At 47.9% G+C, this 25,806-nt stretch overlaps 1 protein-coding gene across 2 annotated transcripts in view; it reads right to left on the bottom strand.

Moving 5' to 3' along the window:
* Window positions 1-1,010: 1,010 nt before the first annotated feature.
* C1QTNF3 (C1q and TNF related 3) overlaps window positions 1,011-25,806 on the bottom strand; it is a 118,864-nt gene continuing 94,068 nt past the window's right edge. For both annotated transcript variants that reach the window (XM_089689449.1, XM_089689448.1), the window contains exon 6: window positions 1,011-1,190. In XM_089689449.1, coding sequence (XP_089545575.1) covers window positions 1,031-1,190 — 160 coding nt within the window. In that variant the 3' untranslated portion in view covers window positions 1,011-1,030. The remainder of the gene's footprint in view (window positions 1,191-25,806) is intronic.

Raw genomic sequence — 25,806 nt, 5'->3', positions numbered from 1 at the left:
AAGGTATTGCAATTAAAATTGCTAGATATTTTGCTATATTGTTTACTATTATCAAATGTACCCTTTTATATTGTACATTTATTTTTGTTATACTATCTTCATTTTTGTTTTTCTACTTTTAATCTGGCAATATCTAATAAAAAAATTGTATTAAAAAAAATAACCTCAGCATTCTTTAAAGTGATTGTAAAAGCATATTTAAATTTTTTAAAAATAGCAAACAGGTAATACTTACCTGCTCGGTGAAGTGGCTTTGCACAGAGAAGCTCAGTCTTTGTGTTCTCGAGTTCCTTGCCTGCACTCCTGGACCTTCCTCCCTCCCCCTATAGCAAGCAGCTTGTTTTCCTGACACCAAGACACCAAGTTTTCCTGACACCAAGAGAGAAAAGGTGGGAGGAGAGGGACCTCTAGCACACAGCCTGTGATTGACAGCCTCAGCTTTGTTTCTGTGGAGGGTTCTCTTTCCTCCAATCAGCTCTCAGAACTTTCCTCACTGAGCTCTGCAGAGTATAATTTCAGCTCTCTACCCCCTGTTTTCTGACAGCTCAGAGAAGCTGTATGCATTCTGGACTTTGAATGGCTGTAGAGAAGAGAATACTGCAAATAAAAAGGTACAGCTTTTGTAGGAGGATGTATTTCACCTATGTGTATCACCTGAGGTCAGCCACTTCACTAAGTATCTATAAGGGTTTACAACCACTTTAAGTAAAAGAGCTAATTACCAATGGCGATTGGTGTGCTGACCCTTCTATAGAAATGCAGCACTGTGGGCAGTTCATTAACTATTGGCACATGGGGTATGTGCATGGGATGGGTTTTTTTTCCGTTGCTTTAAATACACACACACACACACACGTTAAATGCACAATCCATAGTTTTAACCCCGAAAATGGAATTTCCTGAAACAATTTATTTTGCTGATATTATTTTTGTTTCTTTGTTGTGTTGTTATGAAGGGCTCTCTCTTCCACCTTCATCAGTTTTATTTCATCTAATAAAAAATGTGCATATTCTTCAAAATTAGTTTTTTTTATTTGGTCTCAAAAAGGAGGAACCCGCAGAAGGTACAGTAACGTTGGTGGTCCCCATGCAGAGCTCCGGTCCCCATCCTCAGCCAGACCTCATCATCTTTTGACAGCTTTAATACAGCACTGTTCCCTGAAGTATCTTGTTTACCTTTGGACTCAAAGCTGAAAAAGAAAAAAAGTACAAACAATCATATCTCAGGGTATCCATCAAAAATACAGTGTGATTAAAAAAAACAAAAAAAAACACAGTAAATATATTACTTATTATTACATACAATATACTATATACTGTATTACTACATGCTGTACATTATATTATATTTTATTATATATTGTATTTTAAATATTATATTATATTTTATTACAGTAATACGGTACTACAACAGACACACAGTGATATTACAACAAACGCCAGCCAAAATGTATATACAAGCATTTACAAAATATTAATTCAGTGGCCTGTAGTGCGAGATGACAGTAGGTTAAACTTCATGCTGGGCTGAGGACTGCTGTTTTCTCTAGTTTCTTGAACCTGTTACCTGATAAGTAAAATGTTATTTTTCATTCTTATTAATTGTGTGTTTGTTGTTGAAGAAGCCCAAATGCTGCAAAAAAGTAATATACTGTACATATAAAAATAAATAAATTATATATTTAAATTTCACAGTGATTTCAAAGTAAGTGAGAAGAGTACATTCACTTATTTATCAGCAATAAAATGAACACATGTTCATAATGGAAGATATCACAATGGAAAACACTAAAACATCATAATATAGCACACGAAAAAAATTATACTCTGATATATTAAAAATAATAAACTTTATATTATATAGCGCCTTTAAAGGTAACTTCTCAAAGTGTGTTACAAAGAAAACATAAGAAATACACAGGATAAAACAAAATAAAAAGGGACAATTCTGTGAAAGCTTGTCTAAAGAAAAAAGTTTTTAGATTTGATTTGAATGAGTTTAGAGAAAGATGACTCTCTGATGTTCTTTGAAAGTGAATTCTAGAGTTTTGGAGTATAGTGGTAGAAGGTTCTGTCTTCCATTGAGTGTAGATGAGTAGGAGGGACACACAGAAGATCAGAATTTAAGGAGCGGTTACGAGGGGGGAGGGTAAATTGATAAATGTTCAGAGAGGTAATGGGATGCCAAGACATAAAGAGCCTTATACGTACATGAGCAAAAAGGATCCTAAAGTCTATGCGAAACCTGATGCAGAGTCAAGTAGAGAGAAGTGGGAGAGGGTAAAACTGGGTGGTTCAGGAAGTGATGTGGAAGAAACAGGTGGTGTGTACAAATCTGAAGCCTTATTTTCTCAATTTAGATGAGAAAAAAAACCTAAGAATGTGTTGAAGAGCTGTGTTGAGGCTGAAAATGTGGAGGACAATGAGGTTTTAATAATCTATAAATGGTGCAGAAGAGTTGTCTGAGGTTGCTAAGATTTTTTTCAATGGCATGGGAGAAATAGTTTGATTTAGCAGTCTCAATATGACCATTATAGTCACACAAATGGGTCTTCCAAACCTGATAATGAACAGTCAGGCCAGAACAGCACCACATGCGCGCAAGTCTTCTTGAGCCTGTCTATATGAGAGGACCTAAATACATATATTAATAATAAAAAGTAGCTAAGAAACTTAAATTAACTGACATCACATTAAACGTGCTGAGCAGTATTTCAGTTTATTAAAACAAATTTATATTAGCCAATATTGCATTGTTTCACAATAAAGGCAAAAAAACAGCATTGCACAGTTGTTGCAGATACAACCTTGATTCAATAACTGGCAACAAGACAAGAGTTCAGAATGCTTTTACAGCCATCTTCTGCCTTAAACAGGGTCACATGAACATTTTTGTTCAGCAGTGGAGGGTGTAGACATGGGTAGATATACTATTTGTGCGGATTGTGTAACTACCAGGGGAGGACTGACTACGCATGGGGCCCCCTGGCAATAGGGGATCATGGGGCCCCTGTGTCCTTGCCCAAACTCAAAAAGGCCTATGAGAAAGGTACCAGGGGCATCTCATGGGGCCCCCTATTGACCCTGGGCCCTTGGCAGTGCCCGAGTTTCCAAATGGCCAGTCCGCCCCTGGTAACTACACAAGGGTCCTCTGGGACTCAGGGGCCACTTTCTACTATATAAATGGGCCAGATAGGTACTAGGCCCCCTACCATTGTCACAAAGACTTGAACACTGCTCACTTATTGCTGGTAATGAATACTCATTGAACAAGTGTTTAATACTGAGCACATTGGTGACTCTGTACACACCTTTGCCTTTCTTCAACATTTGTCAGATTGCTATTTTTGCTCTTTTTTCTATTCAACGTCTACATTTTTATATTTTTATATCTAAAAGATAAAAAACCCTCAACAACAAAATACAACACAAATAAGTTAAAAAAAACACAAAAAACAACTCAGAAAATTTAAAGCACATTGCAACCCTAAAACCACCTTAAGTTTGGCTTCAACGTATTCACCTAAATGGTGAAATTTTTCCAAAATTCCAGCAAAACGAAATCAGTTAATTATGCCTACTTCTGACGATGCTAATGAGCTGCAGGGCCGTGGATAAAGGGGTAACACTAGTTCTCCTTGCCAGGGCCCAGGACAGCAGGGATGCCCAGGCAGCTGGGTGAATTGGATGTGGGCAGGGAGGGTGATCGGCATGGGGGGCAGGGGATATTATTGGAACCAACCCCCTGTATGGCTCTCTCTGCATCAACTTAAAGCTGGCTTCTTCTCATCTCCCACTGGCTTTCAGATGCTGCAGAGAGAACCATACAGGGGATCGGTTCCAGTAATTGCCCCCCCGGTGCACCCATCACCCTCTCTGTGCACCATACATTACCCCCTGCTGCCCAGGCCCCCCCTGTGTGCCCCCACCACCACAATGCTTCTGGCTTCCCTTTCCTCCCCACCGGCAGCTGCCAGCACACAATAGGATCCTTCAGGATGGAGAGTGGGGGGAGAGTCCAGTAAATATGTCACACTTACCAGCCCCTTTCTTTCCTGAATGAAAACAATCAGCAATCAGCACTGATCGCTCACTATGGCCATTCATAACTGAAGCGTGGTAAACTGTGTTTTTTTTTTAGTGGGGGGAGGACTGTCAGGTTGCCTGTTTGGGGGCCCATGGGTTTAAACAGCCGCCCTGATGAGCTGTGGGCTACAAATCACTTTTAAAAATGATTTATAAGTAAAAGAGTCTAATTCTTTTCTGAAGAGATTTTTTTAATGATGGCAGTAACATCATGGAAATGTTTTCCGATCCATGTGATATGAAATAGCTTTGGGCAAAAAGAGTACAATGGAATATTTAGCATTCATAGAATGGTTATGTTCCGCTTTGCATCCTTCTAATTCTCAGCTATTGAAACCGACAAGGTTTTTGGAAATGTCAGAAGTCCAGACTTGTGAACTAGAAAGCCTATGAAGCTATCTGACAAGGTGCAAAGTAGTTTCTGAAACTTGCAAAGCAGAACTTGCTAAAAATGAAGTGAAAATCTGAGGTTCTGCGAAACATGAAAATTTTTTAGAAGTGGGTAAAGAGTGCCCTACATTTCCTGGTCTCTGCTTTGGAGGATTGGACAGGCAGGGCATGCTTGAAAAGTTCCAAGGGAAGAAAAGGCAGCAAAGGATTAAAAGGAATGTATATTTGGTTTGTGCATACTTTTTTTCGATCAGAACTAGAAAATCAAATGTTTAAACATATTGTTTAATATACCCTAAATAAAAAATAATTCACTGCGCTCAGGCTCAACAAATCAAATAATAAGAGCTGCCAGCACTATAAATTCAGATACTTCAACTCACATGAACATTTAAAAATAAAAAGTACAGCACTATAGCACAACAAATCACTGTAGCAAAAGAACATCCCGAGAGATTCAGGAAGACTTGGGCTTGTTGGAGCCATTTCAAAACCACCACTACCTATCGCCTCTTAGTTCATGAACAGCCTATACCCGCCGGCTGAATGATTAGACACTATGCTGTATTAGCAAAGACGCATTTGGTGCATATTTGGAACTCCCTACCCCAATCCATCAGACTGTTACCTACCCTCCTCACCTTCAGGCGCACCCTGAAAACCCTCCTCTTCAGGGAAGCCTACCCCAACCTCACCTAACACCCGACCTCACCTAACAACTGACCTCCTCCACTCCTCCTACCACTCCATCCCCCACAGCCATCTCCTCCCATGCCACCTTCCCCTCCCTCCTAGATTGTAAGCTCAAAAGAACAGGGCCCTCGAACCCCTCGTGTATTGTATTGTTACTGTCTTGTCTCATGTTCTGTCCCCCTTGCTACTGTACAGCGCTGAGCATACCCTTTGGCGCTATATAAATACTGTATAATAATAATAATAATTAGAGATGAGCGAAGAAATGAAAAATTCGATTCGACTGATTCGGCGAATTCGTGGACAATATTCGATTCGAGTCGAATAAATTCGCTGTGAATTTAACTTAAAAAAGGGTGTTTCTAGGCTTCAGAGAGACTTAATATTAGTGCAGAACACTGTACCTTTAATTTAAATGCCCTTGGAGTCTGCTGGGGAAGAGAAATAATACTGTCTGTCAGTATGACATGCAGATGAGTGCCGTCGATCTTAGAATCACTGCACACTTCACTCCTTTGGCCAGTCACGGGGCCAAAACCAGTGTTTGGAGCCACAGTGTGGCGGTGGAGGCAGCAGCAATGGGAGGCCATACAGCAACCTATGACAAAATGGAAACCAGCAGGAGCGTGAGGAGACCTGAAAGTGGCACATGGCAGAGTGGGAGCAATGGGAGGCGGTACAGGGACCCAGGTCACACTATGGGCCCAGCAGCAGCGTGACCAGGCGGTACGGGGGCCCATGGCCGATATGGGGCTTGGTGGCACCTATGGAAGGCCTGTAATCTGCCAGCAACCTATGACAAAATGGACAACCGCAGGAGTGTGAGGAGATTTCAAAGTGGCACATGGCAGAGTGGAAGCAATGGGAGGCCGTACAGGGACCCAGGTCACACTGTGGGACCAGCATCAGCGTGAACAGGCGGTACGGGGGCCCATGGCCGATTTGACCTCATTCATCCCATAGTCCTGCCGACTCACGAATAGCGTGGCCTCCTCAAAGGGCCTGAGCAAGCGCAGGTGTCACACATGAGCTGACAATGGCTGACATCTAAGTTACACAGGGAGTACCTTTATCCGCTTTTAACATCAGGAAATCTGTGATGGCCTTTAGCTGTTCGTAAAGGCGGTCTAACATATGTAGGGTTGAATTACACCTTGTTGCAACGTCACAGCATGAGGAGTCGGTACGGGGGCCCATGGCAGATTACATGTCTGGCAGCAGCTATGTGAGGCCCGTAATCTGCCTGCACCCTATGTCAAAAAATTTAACACACCAGCAGTGTGAAGAGACCTGAAAGTGGCACATGGCAGCAGAGTGTGGCGATGGAGACAGCAGCAATGGGAGGCCGTACAGGGACCCATGAGAGACTCTAGACTTGGCAGCAGCATGAGGAGGCGGTATATAGGGGCCCATGGCAGATTAGGGGCCTGGCAGCAGCTATGTGAGGCCCGTAATCTGCCTGCACCCTATGTCAAAAAATTTAACACACCAGCAGTGTGAAGAGACCTGAAAGTGGCACATGGCAGCAGAGTGTGGCGATGGAGACAGCAGCAATGGGAGGCCATACAGGGACCCATGACAGACTCTGGACTTGGCAGCAGCATGAGGAGGCGGTATATAGGGGCCCATGGCAGATTAGGGGCCTGGCAGCAGCTATGTGAGGCCCGTAATCTGCCTGCACCCTATGTCAAAAAATTAAACACACCAGCAGTGTGAAGAGACCTGAAAGTGGCACATGGCAGCAGAGTGTGGCGATGGAGACAGCAGCAATGGGAGGCCGTACAGGGACCCATGACAGACTCTAGACTTGGCAGCAGCATGAGGAGGCGGTATATAGGGGCCCATGGCAGATTAGGGGCCTGGCAGCAGCTATGTGAGGCCCGTAATCTGCCTGCACCCTATGTCAAAAAATTAAACACACCAGCAGTGTGAAGAGACCTGAAAGTGGCACATGGCAGCAGAGTGTGGCGATGGAGACAGCAGCAATGGGAGGCCATACAGGGACCCATGACAGACTCTGGACTTGGCAGCAGCATGAGGAGGCGGTATATAGGGGCCCATGGCAGATTAGGGGCCTGGCAGCAGCTATGTGAGGCCCGTAATCTGCCTGCACCCTATGTCAAAAAATTTAACACACCAGCAGTGTGAAGAGACCTGAAAGTGGCACATGGCAGCAGAGTGTGGCGATGGAGACAGCAGCAATGGGAGGCCGTACAGGGACCCATGAGAGACTCTAGACTTGGCAGCAGCATGAGGAGGCGGTATATAGGGGCCCATGGCAGATTAGGGGCCTGGCAGCAGCTATGTGAGGCCCGTAATCTGCCTGCACCCTATGTCAAAAAATTTAACACACCAGCAGTGTGAAGAGACCTGAAAGTGGCACATGGCAGCAGAGTGTGGCGATGGAGACAGCAGCAATGGGAGGCCATACAGGGACCCATGACAGACTCTGGACTTGGCAGCAGCATGAGGAGGCGGTATATAGGGGCCCATGGCAGATTAGGGGCCTGGCAGCAGCTATGTGAGGCCCGTAATCTGCCTGCACCCTATGTCAAAAAATTTAACACACCAGCAGTGTGAAGAGACCTGAAAGTGGCACATGGCAGCAGAGTGTGGCGATGGAGACAGCAGCAATGGGAGGCCGTACAGGGACCCATGACAGACTCTAGACTTGGCAGCAGCATGAGGAGGCGGTATATAGGGGCCCATGGCAGATTAGGGGCCTGGCAGCAGCTATGTGAGGCCCGTAATCTGCCTGCACCCTATGTCAAAAAATTTAACACACCAGCAGTGTGAAGAGACCTGAAAGTGGCACATGGCAGCAGAGTGTGGCGATGGAGACAGCAGCAATGGGAGGCCGTACAGGGACCCATGACAGACTCTAGACTTGGCAGCAGCATGAGGAGGCGGTATATAGGGGCCCATGGCAGATTAGGGGCCTGGCAGCAGCTATGTGAGGCCCGTAATCTGCCTGCACCCTATGTCAAAAAATTTAACACACCAGCAGTGTGAAGAGACCTGAAAGTGGCACATGGCAGCAGAGTGTGGCGATGGAGACAGCAGCAATGGGAGGCCGTACAGGGACCCATGACAGACTCTGGACTTGGCAGCAGCATGAGGAGGCGGTATATAGGGGCCCATGGCAGATTAGGGGCCTGGCAGCAGCTATGTGAGGCCCGTAATCTGCCTGCACCCTATGTCAAAAAATTAAACACACCAGCAGTGTGAAGAGACCTGAAAGTGGCACATGGCAGCAGAGTGTGGCGATGGAGACAGCAGCAATGGGAGGCCTTACAGGGACCCATGACAGACTCTGGACTTGGCAGCAGCATGAGGAGGCGGTATATAGGGGCCCATGGCAGATTAGGGGCCTGGCAGCAGCTATGTGAGGCCCGTAATCTGCCTGCACCCTATGTCAAAAAATTTAACACACCAGCAGTGTGAAGAGACCTGAAAGTGGCACATGGCAGCAGAGTGTGGCGATGGAGACAGCAGCAATGGGAGGCCGTACAGGGACCCATGAGAGACTCTAGACTTGGCAGCAGCATGAGGAGGCGGTATATAGGGGCCCATGGCAGATTAGGGGCCTGGCAGCAGCTATGTGAGGCCCGTAATCTGCCTGCACCCTATGTCAAAAAATTTAACACACCAGCAGTGTGAAGAGACCTGAAAGTGGCACATGGCAGCAGAGTGTGGCGATGGAGACAGCAGCAATGGGAGGCCGTACAGGGACCCATGAGAGACTCTAGACTTGGCAGCAGCATGAGGAGGCGGTATATAGGGGCCCATGGCAGATTAGGGGCCTGGCAGCAGCTATGTGAGGCCCGTAATCTGCCTGCACCCTATGTCAAAAAATTTAACACACCAGCAGTGTGAAGAGACCTGAAAGTGGCACATGGCAGCAGAGTGTGGCGATGGAGACAGCAGCAATGGGAGGCCGTACAGGGACCCATGACAGACTCTGGACTTGGCAGCAGCATGAGGAGGCGGTATATAGGGGCCCATGGCAGATTAGGGGCCTGGCAGCAGCTATGTGAGGCCCGTAATCTGCCTGCACCCTATGTCAAAAAATTTAACACACCAGCAGTGTGAAGAGACCTGAAAGTGGCACATGGCAGCAGAGTGTGGCGATGGAGACAGCAGCAATGGGAGGCCGTACAGGGACCCATGACAGACTCTAGACTTGGCAGCAGCATGAGGAGGCGGTATATAGGGGCCCATGGCAGATTAGGGGCCTGGCAGCAGCTATGTGAGGCCCGTAATCTGCCTGCACCCTATGTCAAAAAATTTAACACACCAGCAGTGTGAAGAGACCTGAAAGTGGCACATGGCAGCAGAGTGTGGCGATGGAGACAGCAGCAATGGGAGGCCGTACAGGGACCCATGACAGACTCTAGACTTGGCAGCAGCATGAGGAGGCGGTATATAGGGGCCCATGGCAGATTAGGGGCCTGGCAGCAGCTATGTGAGGCCCGTAATCTGCCTGCACCCTATGTCAAAAAATTTAACACACCAGCAGTGTGAAGAGACCTGAAAGTGGCACATGGCAGCAGAGTGTGGCGATGGAGACAGCAGCAATGGGAGGCCGTACAGGGACCCATGACAGACTCTAGACTTGGCAGCAGCATGAGGAGGCGGTATATAGGGGCCCATGGCAGATTAGGGGCCTGGCAGCAGCTATGTGAGGCCCGTAATCTGCCTGCACCCTATGTCAAAAAATTTAACACACCAGCAGTGTGAAGAGACCTGAAAGTGGCACATGGCAGCAGAGTGTGGCGATGGAGACAGCAGCAATGGGAGGCCGTACAGGGACCCATGACAGACTCTGGACTTGGCAGCAGCATGAGGAGGCGGTATATAGGGGCCCATGGCAGATTAGGGGCCTGGCAGCAGCTATGTGAGGCCCGTAATCTGCCTGCACCCTATGTCAAAAAATTAAACACACCAGCAGTGTGAAGAGACCTGAAAGTGGCACATGGCAGCAGAGTGTGGCGATGGAGACAGCAGCAATGGGAGGCCTTACAGGGACCCATGACAGACTCTGGACTTGGCAGCAGCATGAGGAGGCGGTATATAGGGGCCCATGGCAGATTAGGGGCCTGGCAGCAGCTATGTGAGGCCCGTAATCTGCCTGCACCCTATGTCAAAAAATTTAACACACCAGCAGTGTGAAGAGACCTGAAAGTGGCACATGGCAGCAGAGTGTGGCGATGGAGACAGCAGCAATGGGAGGCCGTACAGGGACCCATTAGAGACTCTAGACTTGGCAGCAGCATGAGGAGGCGGTATATAGGGGCCCATGGCAGATTAGGGGCCTGGCAGCAGCTATGTGAGGCCCGTAATCTGCCTGCACCCTATGTCAAAAAATTTAACACACCAGCAGTGTGAAGAGACCTGAAAGTGGCACATGGCAGCAGAGTGTGGCGATGGAGACAGCAGCAATGGGAGGCCGTACAGGGACCCATGACAGACTCTAGACTTGGCAGCAGCATGAGGAGGCGGTATATAGGGGCCCATGGCAGATTAGGGGCCTGGCAGCAGCTATGTGAGGCCCGTAATCTGCCTGCACCCTATGTCAAAAAATTAAACACACCAGCAGTGTGAAGAGACCTGAAAGTGGCACATGGCAGCAGAGTGTGGCGATGGAGACAGCAGCAATGGGAGGCCTTACAGGGACCCATGACAGACTCTGGACTTGGCAGCAGCATGAGGAGGCGGTATATAGGGGCCCATGGCAGATTAGGGGCCTGGCAGCAGCTATGTGAGGCCCGTAATCTGCCTGCACCCTATGTCAAAAAATTTAACACACCAGCAGTGTGAAGAGACCTGAAAGTGGCACATGGCAGCAGAGTGTGGCGATGGAGACAGCAGCAATGGGAGGCCGTACAGGGACCCATGAGAGACTCTGGACTTGGCAGCAGCATGAGGAGGCGGTATATAGGGGCCCATGGCAGATTAGGGGCCTGGCAGCAGCTATGTGAGGCCCGTAATCTGCCTGCACCCTATGTCAAAAAATTTAACACACCAGCAGTGTGAAGAGACCTGAAAGTGGCACATGGCAGCAGAGTGTGGCGATGGAGACAGCAGCAATGGGAGGCCGTACAGGGACCCATGAGAGACTCTGGACTTGGCAGCAGCATGAGGAGGCGGTATATAGGGGCCCATGGCAGATTAGGGGCCTGGCAGCAGCTATGTGAGGCCCGTAATCTGCCTGCACCCTATGTCAAAAAATTAAACACACCAGCAGTGTGAAGAGACCTGAAAGTGGCACATGGCAGCAGAGTGTGGCGATGGAGACAGCAGCAATGGGAGGCCATACAGGGACCCATGACAGACTCTGGACTTGGCAGCAGCATGAGGAGGCGGTATATAGGGGCCCATGGCAGATTAGGGGCCTGGCAGCAGCTATGTGAGGCCCGTAATCTGCCTGCACCCTATGTCAAAAAATTTAACACACCAGCAGTGTGAAGAGACCTGAAAGTGGCACATGGCAGCAGAGTGTGGCGATGGAGACAGCAGCAATGGGAGGCCGTACAGGGACCCATGAGAGACTCTGGACTTGGCAGCAGCATGAGGAGGCGGTATATAGGGGCCCATGGCAGATTAGGGGCCTGGCAGCAGCTATGTGAGGCCCGTAATCTGCCTGCACCCTATGTCAAAAAATTTAACACACCAGCAGTGTGAAGAGACCTGAAAGTGGCACATGGCAGCAGAGTGTGGCGATGGAGACAGCAGCAATGGGAGGCCGTACAGGGACCCATGACAGACTCTAGACTTGGCAGCAGCATGAGGAGGCGGTATATAGGGGCCCATGGCAGATTAGGGGCCTGGCAGCAGCTATGTGAGGCCCGTAATCTGCCTGCACCCTATGTCAAAAAATTAAACACACCAGCAGTGTGAAGAGACCTGAAAGTGGCACATGGCAGCAGAGTGTGGCGATGGAGACAGCAGCAATGGGAGGCCGTACAGGGACCCATGACAGACTCTAGACTTGGCAGCAGCATGAGGAGGCGGTATATAGGGGCCCATGGCAGATTAGGGGCCTGGCAGCAGCTATGTGAGGCCCGTAATCTGCCTGCACCCTATGTCAAAAAATTAAACACACCAGCAGTGTGAAGAGACCTGAAAGTGGCACATGGCAGCAGAGTGTGGCGATGGAGACAGCAGCAATGGGAGGCCTTACAGGGACCCATGACAGACTCTGGACTTGGCAGCAGCATGAGGAGGCGGTATATAGGGGCCCATGGCAGATTAGGGGCCTGGCAGCAGCTATGTGAGGCCCGTAATCTGCCTGCACCCTATGTCAAAAAATTTAACACACCAGCAGTGTGAAGAGACCTGAAAGTGGCACATGGCAGCAGAGTGTGGCGATGGAGACAGCAGCAATGGGAGGCCGTACAGGGACCCATGAGAGACTCTGGACTTGGCAGCAGCATGAGGAGGCGGTATATAGGGGCCCATGGCAGATTAGGGGCCTGGCAGCAGCTATGTGAGGCCCGTAATCTGCCTGCACCCTATGTCAAAAAATTAAACACACCAGCAGTGTGAAGAGACCTGAAAGTGGCACATGGCAGCAGAGTGTGGCGATGGAGACAGCAGCAATGGGAGGCCATACAGGGACCCATGACAGACTCTGGACTTGGCAGCAGCATGAGGAGGCGGTATATAGGGGCCCATGGCAGATTAGGGGCCTGGCAGCAGCTATAGGAGGCCCGTAATCTGCCAGCACCCTATGTCAAAAAATTAAACACACCAGCAGTGTGAGGAGACCTGAAAGTGGCACATGTTTGAGGCATGATTCATGGCGGATTTAGTCAGTTGTGTCAGGAACTGGTGGTTTGAAATCCAGACTAATCCACGCCTGATTCATTTTCACAAACGTGAGTCTCTCCACACTTTGGGTGGACAGTCGTGTCCTCCGCGGAGTTACAATACCTCCTGCCGCACTAAACACGCGCTCCGATGCCACGCTACTGGCCGGGCATGACAGCCTTTCAAGGGCAAATTCAGCTAGTTGGGGCCAAAGGTCAAGTTTCGTTGCCCAGTAGTCAAGGGGATTGTCTACCTCGGTTGGCAGGGTGCTGTCCAAGTAGGCCCAAGCCTGTTGTTTGAGCTCCTGCTCCAGGTCCACCTGATGCTGCTGCTGCTGCTGCGGCTGGTTAGTAGTTTCCTCACTGCGCTGGTGAAGAAAGCTACTCATCATCGACTGCAGACTGAGGCAGCCACTGCTGGTGGAGCTGCCACTGCTCCTACCACCCCACCCCTCCCCTGCTGCCATGCCAGCGGAACGCGAGCGCACAGGGCCCACAGTGTCTGAGGATGGACGTTGGCGCACAAAGGCAGAGACCAACTGACTACATAGGTGGTTTTTATAGTACGTAATTTTGGCCTCCCTCTCAGCAGGTGTGAAAAAGGCCACCATTTTGGACCGGTAGCGAGGGTCCAACAAGGTGGACAGCCAAAAGTCATCCCTCTGTCTGATGGTTATTATTCGGCTGTCGCTACGCAAGCAACCGAGCATGCTATGGGCCATTTGTGCCAAGGAATGCGAGGGACTCCCTGCCTCCATCTCCACAGCATACTGCCACGGTGCGTCTGGGTCCTCTGTCTCCTCCTCCTCCTCCTCTACCAGATGCTCCTGCTCCTCCACTCCTGTCCGCTGAGTGGAAAAACCACCCATTTCACTCAATAATTCCTGAGCACAAATGTCCTCCTCTACCTCCTCCTCTTCTTCCTGTCCTGCCCCCACAGGGGTCATGTGGCGTTGAGATCTGTGCGCCACGTCTACCGCACCCTGACCAGCCATTGTTAACAGCATTTGTTCCAGGACGTGCAACAGAGGAATGACGTCGTTCATCCCATAGTCCTGCCGACTCACGAATAGCGTGGCCTCCTCAAAGGGCCTGAGCAAGCGGCAGGTGTCACGCATGAGCTGCCAATGGCTGACATCTAAGTTACACAGGGGAGTACCTTTATCCGCTTGTAACATCAGGAAATCGGTGATGGCCTTTCGCTGCTCGTAAAGGCGGTCTAACATGTGTAGGGTTGAATTCCACCTTGTTGCAACGTCGCAGATCAGGCGATGCTGTGGAATTCCGTTCTGCCGCTGCAGCTCAATGAGGGTGTTCTTTGCGGTGTAGGAATGGCTGAAATGCATGCACAGTTTACGTGACATTTTAAGGATGTCTTGCAGTGGGATGGTGGATTTTAGGAACCGCTTGACAACCAGATTGAACACGTGAGCCATGCATGGCGCATGGCACAACCTTCCTTGACGCAGAGCAGACACCATGTTCTTTCCGTTGTCAGTCAACATGGTTCCGATTTTTAGTTTGCGCGGAGACAGCCATCTGTCGATTTCTCTGTTCATTACACTCAGCAGTTCCTCCCCTGTGTGACTACGTTCGCCAAGGGATACCAGGTGCAGCACAGCGTGACACCGTTGCGCCCTGCACATGTGATATGCCGGTCGGGTAATGGGACTTGGCACGGGGGTGGCGGCTGAGGACACGGCGGAAAAAGAGGTGGTAGAGGCGGACATGCTTGCTGGACCAAGGACGTGCAAACGTGGAGGCAAAAGCGTCGTGACCTGTCCAAGTTGCTGGTGCGGCTGTGCCGGCACCACGTTCACCCAGTGGGCCGTAAATGACATGTACTGTCCCTGACCGTAGTTACAGCTCCACACGTCGGCGCTGCCGTGCACTTTGGCAGAGACCGACATGCTCAAAGACTGGCCCACCATCTCTTCTACATGTGAATGCAGGGCTGGCACTGCCTTTTGGGCAAAGAAATGACGGCTTGGCACTCTCCACCGCGGCGCGGCACAAGCCATCATTTCTCGGAAAGGTGCTGAGTCCACCAGTTGGAAAGGGAGGGACTGCAGCACCAGCAACTTGGACAGGAGGACGTTCAGCTTTTGCACCGTCGGGTGCGTGCTCGCAAACTGTTGTCTCTTGGATACGGATTCCAAGAAAGACTGTTGACGGAATCCGAGAAGAGGAGTAGCAGGAGAAGGAGCATCTGAACGAGCGGAAGATGCCAATGAGCGACAACTCCCCTCAGCAGAGGTGTTGGAGCCTTGACTGGCTGATAGAGGGCGATTGACGACGTCGGGTGACGGAGCAAGTAACGGAGCGGGTGATGGAGCGGGGGCTGGGGCAGGCAGAACCGCCGTATGTTTATCACGGTTTTCCCAGGCCACCGAATGGTGACGCTGCATATGCTGACGCAACGCTGTAGTCCCAACATGGGCCCCCTGGCCACGCTTGCATTTCTGGCCACATAGTCGACATACGGCTACGTTTACTTCCTCGGGCGGCTTGAGGAAAAATTGCCACACCACCGAGTAGGAAACTTTGCCCCCGCTACTCTTCACTGGCTGACTGCTACTTCCTCCGTGCGCACCGGCACCACTACTGGCCGTGGTGGTAGGCTGCAGTGGAGCTGGTGCTCTACTCCGTGGACGTTTGGCTCCACTGACACTGATGCGACCCTGCTGCTGTCTCCTGGGCAACCCACCGACTGTTTTGCTCGCTGCCAAGCTGCCACCCTCTTCTCCTGATGATGCGGAAGAAATTGCCTGATGACGACGAGGCTGCCAAGTGCGATCAACCTCCTCATCATCAAGTAGGGTCTCCGCCTCACTACTAGCCCCCTCGGCTGCGTCTGGGTCAGGAGACAGACCTGTCTCTAGACCGGCTACCGAGCCACTCTCCTCGCCAGTACTTGTTCGCTTGGCTGCTGAAAAGGCCGATGTCTCCCCCCGTTCCTGACCGCCCTCTGTTAGCTCTTCCTCACTGTACAGTGGGGCTGAGCCCACAGCATGCGATACTTCGCTTGGTGAGGGAACAGCAAAGGACAGGGGCAGGTAGAGGACACGTGATTTCAGTGGGCTTGGTCCCGGGCCATGCCAACTAACGGTTGTGTCTGACGTACCCACCGACCGTTGGCTGTAGGTGTCAGAGGTGACCTGGGAAGAGGAAGACGACCGAGCCAACCAATCAATGACGGCAGGGTTGTCGGTGGAGACACGACCGCTGGATGACACCGGGAGCACTGGCCTCTGGCTGCGAATACTGCTGCCTCGACCCCTTCCTCTGCTGCCACGTCTGCTCGCTCCTAAAACATTGCCTCCTCTGCCACTCCTCTGCATGTTGTCTGACATACTATTTAATTCAACGATTAGGTGTCCCTGAGTAACAATTCTCTGGCACTCAGTAACAATTCTGTCTGTCCCTGAGTATGAATTCTGTGGCCCTGAGTAACAATTATGTGTCTGTGCGAGTAACAATTCTGTGTCTGTGCGAGTAACAATTCTGTGTCTGTGCAAGTAACAATTTTGTGTCTGTGCGAGTAACAATTCTCTGGCACTCAGTAACAATTCTGTCTGTCCCTGAGTAACAATTCTCTGGCACTCAGTAACAATTCTGTCTGTCCCTGAGTATGAATTCTGTGGCCCTGAGTAACAATTCTGTGTCTGTGCGAGTAACAATTCTGTGTCTGTGCAAGTAACAATTTTGTGTCTGTGCGAGTAACAATTCTCTGGCACTCAGTAACAATTCTGTCTGTCCCTGAGTAACAATTCTCTGGCACTCAGTAACAATTCTGTCTGTCCCTGAGTATGAATTCTGTGGCCCTGAGTAACAATTCTGTGTCTGTGCGAGTAACAATTCTGTGTCTGTGCAAGTAACAATTTTGTGTCTGTGCGAGTAACAATTCTCTGGCACTCAGTAACAATTCTGTCTGTCCCTGAGTAACAATTCTCTGGCACTCAGTAACAATTCTGTCTGTCCCTGAGTAACAATTCTCTGGCACTCAGTAACAATTCTGTCTATCCCTGAGTATGAATTCTGTGGCCCTGAGTAACAATTCTGTGTCTGTGCGAGTAACAATTCTGTGTCTGTGCAAGTAACAATTTTGTGTCTGTGCGAGTAACAATTCTCTGGCACTCAGTAACAATTCTGTCTGTCCCTGAGTAACAATTCTCTGGCACTCAGTAACAATTCTGTCTGTCCCTGAGTAACAATTCTCTGGCACTCAGTAACAATTCTGTCTGTCCCTGAGTATGAATTCTGTGGCCCTGAGTAACAATTCTGTGTCTGTGCAAGTAACAATTCTGTGTCTGTGCAAGTAACAATTTTGTGTCTGTGCGAGTAACAATTCTCTGGCACTCAGTAACAATTCTGTCTGTCCCTGAGTAACAATTCTCTGGCACTCAGTAACAATTCTGTCTGTCCCTGAGTAACAATTCTCTGGCACTCAGTAACAATTCTGTCTATCCCTGAGTATGAATTCTGTGGCCCTGAGTAACAATTCTGTGTCTGTGCGAGTAACAATTCTGTGTCTGTGCAAGTAACAATTTTGTGTCTGTGCGAGTAACAATTCTCTGGCACTCAGTAACAATTCTGTCTGTCCCTGAGTAACAATTCTCTGGCACTCAGTAACAATTCTGTCTGTCCCTGAGTAACAATTCTCTGGCACTCAGTAACAATTCTGTCTATCTCTGAGTATGAATTCTGTGGCCCTGAGTAACAATTCTGTGTCTGTGCGAGTAACAATTCTGTGTCTGTGCAAGTAACAATTTTGTGTCTGTGCGAGTAACAATTCTCTGGCACTCAGTAACAATTCTGTCTGTCCCTGAGTAACAATTCTCTGGCACTCAGTAACAATTCTGTCTGTCCCTGAGTAACAATTCTCTGGCACTCAGTAACAATTCTGTCTGTCCCTGAGTAACAATTCTCTGGCACTCAGTAACAATTCTGTCTGTCCCTGAGTAACAATTCTCTGGCACTCAGTAACAATTCTGTCTGTCCCTGAGTATGAATTCTGTGGCCCTGAGTAACAATTCTGTGTCTGTGCGAGTAACAATTCTGTGTCTGTGCAAGTAACAATTTTGTGTCTGTGCGAGTAACAAATCTCTGGCACTCAGTAACAATTCTGTCTGTCCCTGAGTAACAATTCTCTGGCACTCAGTAACAATTCTGTCTGTCCCTGAGTAACAATTCTCTGGCACTCAGTAACAATTCTGTCTGTCCCTGAGTATGAATTCTGTGGCCCTGAGTAACAATTCTGTGTCTGTGCGAGTAACAATTCTGTGTCTGTGCAAGTAACAATTTTGTGTCTGTGCGAGTAACAATTCTCTGGCACTCAGTAACAATTCTGTCTGTCCCTGAGTAACAATTCTCTGGCACTCAGTAACAATTCTGTCTGTCCCTGAGTAACAATTCTCTGGCACTCAGTAACAATTCTGTCTGTCCCTGAGTATGAATTCTGTGGCCCTGAGTAACAATTCTGTGTCTGTGCGAGTAACAATTCTGTGTCTGTGCAAGTAACAATTTTGTGTCTGTGCGAGTAACAATTCTCTGGCACTCAGTAACAATTCTGTCTGTCCCTGAGTAACAATTCTCTGGCACTCAGTAACAATTCTGTCTGTCCCTGAGTAACAATTCTCTGGCACTCAGTAACAATTCTGTCTATCCCTGAGTATGAATTCTGTGGCCCTGAGTAACAATTCTGTGTCTGTGCGAGTAACAATTCTGTGTCTGTGCAAGTAACAATTTTGTGTCTGTGCGAGTAACAATTCTCTGGCACTCAGTAACAATTCTGTCTGTCCCTGAGTAACAATTCTCTGGCACTCAGTAACAATTCTGTCTGTCCCTGAGTAACAATTCTCTGGCACTCAGTAACAATTCTGTCTATCCCTGAGTATGAATTCTGTGGCCCTGAGTAACAATTCTGTGTCTGTGCGAGTAACAATTCTGTGTCTGTGCAAGTAACAATTTTGTGTCTGTGCGAGTAACAATTCTCTGGCACTCAGTAACAATTCTGTCTGTCCCTGAGTAACAATTCTCTGGCACTCAGTAACAATTCTGTCTGTCCCTGAGTAACAATTCTCTGGCACTCAGTAACAATTCTGTCTGTCCCTGAGTAACAATTCTCTGGCACTCAGTAACAATTCTGTCTGTCCCTGAGTAACAATTCTCTGGCACTCAGTAACAATTCTGTCTGTCCCTGAGTATGAATTCTGTGGCCCTGAGTAACAATTCTGTGTCTGTGCGAGTAACAATTCTGTGTCTGTGCAAGTAACAATTTTGTGTCTGTGCGAGTAACAAATCTCTGGCACTCAGTAACAATTCTGTCTGTCCCTGAGTAACAATTCTCTGGCACTCAGTAACAATTCTGTCTGTCCCTGAGTAACAATTCTCTGGCACTCAGTAACAATTCTGTCTGTCCCTGAGTATGAATTCTGTGGCCCTGAGTAACAATTCTGTGTCTGTGCGAGTAACAATTCTGTGTCTGTGCAAGTAACAATTTTGTGTCTGTGCGAGTAACAATTCTCTGGCACTCAGTAACAATTCTGTCTGTCCCTGAGTAACAATTCTCTGGCACTCAGTAACAATTCTGTCTGTCCCTGAGTAACAATTCTCTGGCACTCAGTAACAATTCTGTCTGTCCCTGAGTAACAATTCTCTGGCACTCAGTAACAATTCTGTCTGTCCCTGAGTAACAATTCTCTGGCACTCAGTAACAATTCTGTCTGTCCCTGAGTAACAATTCTGTCTGTCCCTGAGAATGAATTCTGTGGCCCTGAGTAAGAATTCTCTGGCACTCAGTAACAATTCTGTCTGTCCCTGAGTAACAATTCTCTGGCACTCAGTAACAATTCTGTCTGTCCCTGAGTAACAATTCTCTGGCACTCAGTAACAATTCTGTCTGTCCCTGAGTATGAATTCTGTGGCCCTGAGTAACAATTCTGTGTCTGTGCGAGTAACAATTCTGTGTCTGTGCAAGTAACAATTTTGTGTCTGTGCGAGTAACAATTCTCTGGCACTCAGTAACAATTCTGTCTGTCCCTGAGTAACAATTCTCTGGCACTCAGTAACAATTCTGTCTGTCCCTGAGTAACAATTCTCTGGCACTCAGTAACAATTCTGTCTATCCCTGAGTATGAATTCTGTGGCCCTGAGTAACAATTCTGTGTCTGTGCGAGTAACAATTCTGTGTCTGTGCAAGTAACAATTTTGTGTCTGTGCGAGTAACAATTCTCTGGCACTCAGTAACAATTCTGTCTGTCCCTGAGTAACAATTCTCTGGCACTCAGTAACAATTCTGTCTGTCCCTGAGTAACAATTCTCTGGCACTCAGTAACAATTCTGTCTGTCCCTGAGTAACAATTCTCTGGCACTCAGTAACAATTCTGTCTGTCCCTGAGTAACAATTCTCTGGCACTCAGTAACAATTCTGTCTGTCCCTGAGTAACAATTCTGTCTGTCCCTGAGAATGAATTCTGTGGCCCTGAGTAAGAATTCTCTGGCACTCAGTAACAATTCTGTCTGTCCCTGAGTAACAATTCTCTGGCACTCAGTAACAATTCTGTCTGTCCCTGAGTAAAAATTCTGTGGCCCTAATAACGTTTCTGTGGCCCTAAGTAACAATTCTCTGGCACTGAGTAACAATTCTGTCTGTCCCTGAGTATGAATTCTGTGGCCCTAACTAGCGTTTCTTTGTCCCTAAATAACGATTCTGTGGCCCTCATTAACAAGTCTGTGTCCCTGAGTAATGGTTCTCTGTCCCTAAGTAACTTCTCTCTGTCCCCAATTCTCGTTTCTGTGGCCCTAACTCTGTCCCTGTCCCTAGTACAGAGCGGTCTGCCTCTGTTCAATGACTGCAGGCAAATGAAGATTTCCAAAATGGCCGCTATATATACCTCGACCATTACACAGTGCTGGCTGGCTGGCTGCTGATTGGCTGATGCGATCACATGTCGTTGAGGAATGCATTATGGGGCAGCGCGCCTTGTCTGCGCGCCTTCCCCGACATCCCCGCTCCGTCGCCGCACATGTCAGCCGCCATTTTCGGAAAAATTTCGATTCGCGCGTCCGAATTAGGCTGTTTTTCGGATTCGGCACGAATCGAAATTTTTCCGATATTCGACTCGAATTCCACTTCGGATACTTCGATTCGCTCATCTCTAATAATAATATTTGGATGGGCTGAGACTCGGCATCGTGGCCTTCATTTCATATTCTTGACTCACGCGCTGCCCTTTTGACCGATCCTGCACGTATTGCATCCTACAATATACAACTATCTTTGTGGCTCGTACAAAATTATGTGAATTATTCTATCCACAACTATCCACTTTAACATCCCCTTTCCTCCCTACCCATTCCCTCCCCCTTACCCTTTTTTTTTTCTTCTTATTCTCCCCCCCACTACCTCACTCTACATTCCCATCTCTTTCGCTAGCTATTCTCCTTTCTGACTTTTCTTTATCTCAAGCTTTTTTTATGCCTTCATTATTCATATACTCCCAACAAATATGGCATTTAATCTCTCATACAGGTGTGCTAATTTCACATGGCTCAACTGCTCCCAAAATGGACACACAAATTTTGTCATATAAGTCATCCTGTGCTAGCATTACCCAACACTTCACATTCCCCCGACATAAGGGCTCACTATTACATAGGGCAGTAATCCTTATACCCATTTTGATTTATCTACTATACTCTTTGTATCTACTGGTTTGCCATATACATTTGCATTAAGGATAAATCTCAACAAGATGCGTACTTTTGTTTAAACCCATGACCCGTCTGCGAAACGGGATGCTGCATGATGCGTCTATGTTCGGACTGTGATCCGTATTTGAATGTATATTGCTATACCTTACTTTCTAATAAAAATATTTTGGAAAAAAACAAAAAATCAAAAACAAATCACTGAATACATGCGAAACCATGTGCATAAATAGTTCACATCAAATAATAAAAAAAAGCATGAAGAAAGTTAGGGCTCGTTCACACTTGACTGTTTTACCAACGTTTGCCAAATGCCCCTATAGCGTTTGGCAAGCGTTGGTCCGGCGTTTGCGGAGCGTTTTTTAATGCTCGGCAAACGCTCCGCAAACGCCACATGCGCGGTTTAGCGGCGGTTGCTAGGCGTTTGCTGAGCGTTAAGAACGCCCTACAAACGTCTATAATGAAGTTTGAATGGTGTTACCGCTCCGCAAATGCCCCGCAACCGCGTTGCAACCGCACCACAAACACCATCCAGGCGTTTGCGGAGCGGCACCATAGACTAGAATAGGAGGCTTCAACGCCTCCTGACTCGACCAGAGGCGTCCGTTTTGCCGCGCCGTGACGCTCACGTTAGAACAGCACCATGTGCTGCAATGTGCAGAATTGTCCGAGGCGTTTGGGAAGCGGTAAAAACGCTTCCCAAGTGCCTCTCTGCCGCCTGCACACAGCGCTAGTGTGAACGTAGCCTTAATGAGTCCAATGTTCTCTCAGAAATCCACATATAAAGTCCACAAACGAAAAGCGAAAAGAAAAAAGGCAGTCTTCATTCATAGTCTGTAGTGGAAAAACACCTCCTGAAAGATCCATGGCAACAACCTAAAGATGGAAGATAGAAGAACAGTGTACCACAGCCAGAAGCACATTTAGGGCTCATGTACACTGCAGCTCCTAAACTGATGTTCAGGAGCTGGTCAGTGTTTTTTCAGCAGCCCCTGAACTCTCCCTAATGTCTTCCTATGTGTCCATGTACACATAGTCGTTTACAGTCTTTTACAGGCAGTTAAGTTTACAGTCGTTTTTTTGAACACGCCAAACTTGCGTTCAGGAGTAGATTTTACCGGCGTTTCAACACTTGTAAACACGTGTAAGCGCTTGTAAACACGGTTAACCACGTTTAGAAGCATTTTGTAACTGTTCCATGACCAGATGCTGTCCGGAGCCTTTTTTCATCATCAGAAATGCATGCAAAGCGTTTTCCATGTATTCACATGGACCCGATACATCAGCGCAGTCAGTTCCAGGTTTCGCGTGAAGGAGAAAATGGTAGAATGTGCTGCATTATGCTCATGATGGGATCCATAGTAAATACAACCAGAAAAGACAGGTCATCTCAACACATACTGCTCTCTCTGCTTCTGCTCTCTTTATTCCTCTCAAAATATCTGAAATAGTTAATTTTTTAGTATTTTTCAGTGCATTCTGGGCATTTGGGAAGGTCTCCTGAGGTTATCTTTTAAAAACGCTTCTAAACGCAAACACACATAAACGCGGCATGCAAACATGGCTAAACTGACGTTTTTTAACCTAAGTTTTCCAGCAGTCCTTTTCCATATTTCAGAACAGTTTTGCAAACGCTCCGTGTACATGGGCCCTTAAGATTCTTACCAGAAAGTATTGACAACTGTGCTACAGACAATGCTTAACCCCTCGCCTACCGGGCACTTATACCCCCTTCCTGCCCAGGCCAATTTCCAGCTTTCAGCGCTGTTGCACTTTGAATGACAATTGCGCAGTCATGCAACACTGTACCCATATGACATTTTTATAATTTTTTTGTGACAGATAGAGCTTTATTTTGGTGTTATTTAATCACCTCTGGGTTTTTTATTTTTTCTTAAACAAACCAAAAACCACTGTTTTTGTTATATAATTTTGTAAATAAGTGATTTTTCTCCTTCACTGATGTGTGCTAATGAGGCTGCAATGATGGGCACTGATAGGCTGCACTGATGGACACTGATAGGTGGCACTGATGGGCACTGATGAGGAGGCACTGGTAGGTGGCACTGATGGGCATTGACAGGCATCACTGATGGGCACTGAAAGACAGCACTCATATATGGCACTGATAGGTGGCACTGATAGGCGGCACTGACTGGCACTGATAGGCAGCACTGACTGGCACTGTTAGGCGGCACTGATAGGCGGCACTGATGGGCATTGATAGGGGGCACTGACTGGCACTGATAGGTGGCACTGACTGGCAGCACTGATAGGTGGCACTGACTGGCACTGATGGGTGACACTAAAAGGCAGCTCAGATGGGCACTGATATGTGGCATTGATGTGGCACTGAAATGTGGCACTGATGGGCACTGGCAGGTGGCATGGATGAGCACTGAGAGTTGGCACTGATGGACACTGACAGGTGGCGCTGCTGAGGCTACACAGATCATCAGGGCACACTGATCATCAGTGCTCTGATGATCTGTGTACATGTCCCCTCCGAGGAATGCCGATTACCGAATCTCCTCTCCTCACGAGCTGTCAGCTGATCACATGACCGAGCCGACATCACCGGCTCTTTTCATGGATCAGTGATCTGCTGTGTCCGAGGGACACAGCGCACCGCCGATCGCCTCGCTGCACGCTCTGGGAGCAGTGTATGCGCGGTTAGAATGGGAGGACGTCATATGACGTCCTCCCAGAATGAGAGAACCACCTTGCGTCCATCATATTACTATATGGAGGGCGGGAGGCGGTTAAGGAGTTAAGGTCACCCTTGAGCCTGTCAGCTTCCTTCACCAGAGCCAATATAAAATATCCATGTGATGGCCAGGACTGAATCTGTGTAAGCCCGTAGGACGCCACAATAGATACATATACTTATAAATCCTTTTTGGCCTAATTTAAATGTGAGTGTGTACTCCTATGTTTTTAAGAAATCTTTAGTATGCAGGTTTATCCTATGAGAGTGTTCTCTATGTGTTATCTTTGAGCAATTCCGTTGATACATTTTATATTGGTTCTGGCGGAGGAAGCTGACAGCCTGAAGGGAGATCTTATTGCAGACCACAATAGCTCAGGATAAAATGTACAAACAAAACTATATAAGCCATCGCTTCTTGGGCTCCATTGGAGATTTTGATCAGACAGTGCAAGTCTAAGGCCAGGGAGTTTCTTCTCTACCTTTTGAAAACCTGATAAACTGTAATGTTCTGGGCTCTGGTCTGGAAGTATCCTGACCAAATTGAGATCCACCCAGATTCCTAAAAGGCAGCTGGCTCAGCTTCTTAAGGTACCTCTAAGAGCCTGAGCCAGCCACTCTCACTGACTCCACAGTCCAGTGCTACAGTGAGCGCTGGAGGGACAGAGCAGAGAGCTGGTGACTGACAGTCACCAGCTCTCTGCTCAGTGAAGACTGAGAACTGCATGATCAGCTGTTGTGATTGCTCAATTCTCATTTAGAAGCAGTGGGGGGAAGCTGCATGCTACTTCCACATACATGAGTATGATAGTGTTTTTATATTCCTGCACTCCTCTTTAAAGAGATACTGTCACCATCCCCGTTCTTTGTAAACTGCCCTCCCACCCATTGATGTTCGCCTTGCACAATCGGTGACAATAACCAGTATTTCCGAGTATAGATGAGCATGTGGCCTCCTCCCATGTGACAGTGCAAAGATCTAACAGCCAGTCAGTAGGCCCAAGCACTTTCACACGATAGAGGGAGTGACATCATTACTCTCCCAAGCCTTCAATAGTAGGCGACACTTTGATTTGACTTTTGTTACCATGTGTGATGGAGGAAGGAGCAGTGGGAGAGCACTGAAGCCTTGTACACATGGGCCGAAATCAGTCAGTGTGTACAGCAGTCTGTTCTACAGAAATTGGTCTCACGGCCGCTTCTGAGGAACGAACAAGCTGGTAAACCAGCATCCGACCTGCATTCTGTTTGCATTGGCAGCCAATTGTGGGGGTTTTTTGGAGACCCCCTGTCAGAATGCAATAGCACAGTGGAGGACATCACCACACTAACATCGCTTGTGTTAGTACAGCGATCTCTCAGGGTTTTTTTGTTCAGCCCGCTGGGTTGAATGAAAAAAAACTTCTA

Source organism: Staurois parvus, unplaced genomic scaffold, assembly GCF_062004578.1.
Source record: "Staurois parvus isolate SC_StPar_1 unplaced genomic scaffold, SC_StPar_1.0 ptg000475l, whole genome shotgun sequence".
Taxonomy (NCBI): domain Eukaryota; kingdom Metazoa; phylum Chordata; class Amphibia; order Anura; family Ranidae; genus Staurois; species Staurois parvus.
The sequence above is the reverse complement of the archived record's forward strand: the minus strand, read 5'-3'. Positions and strand labels throughout refer to the sequence as shown.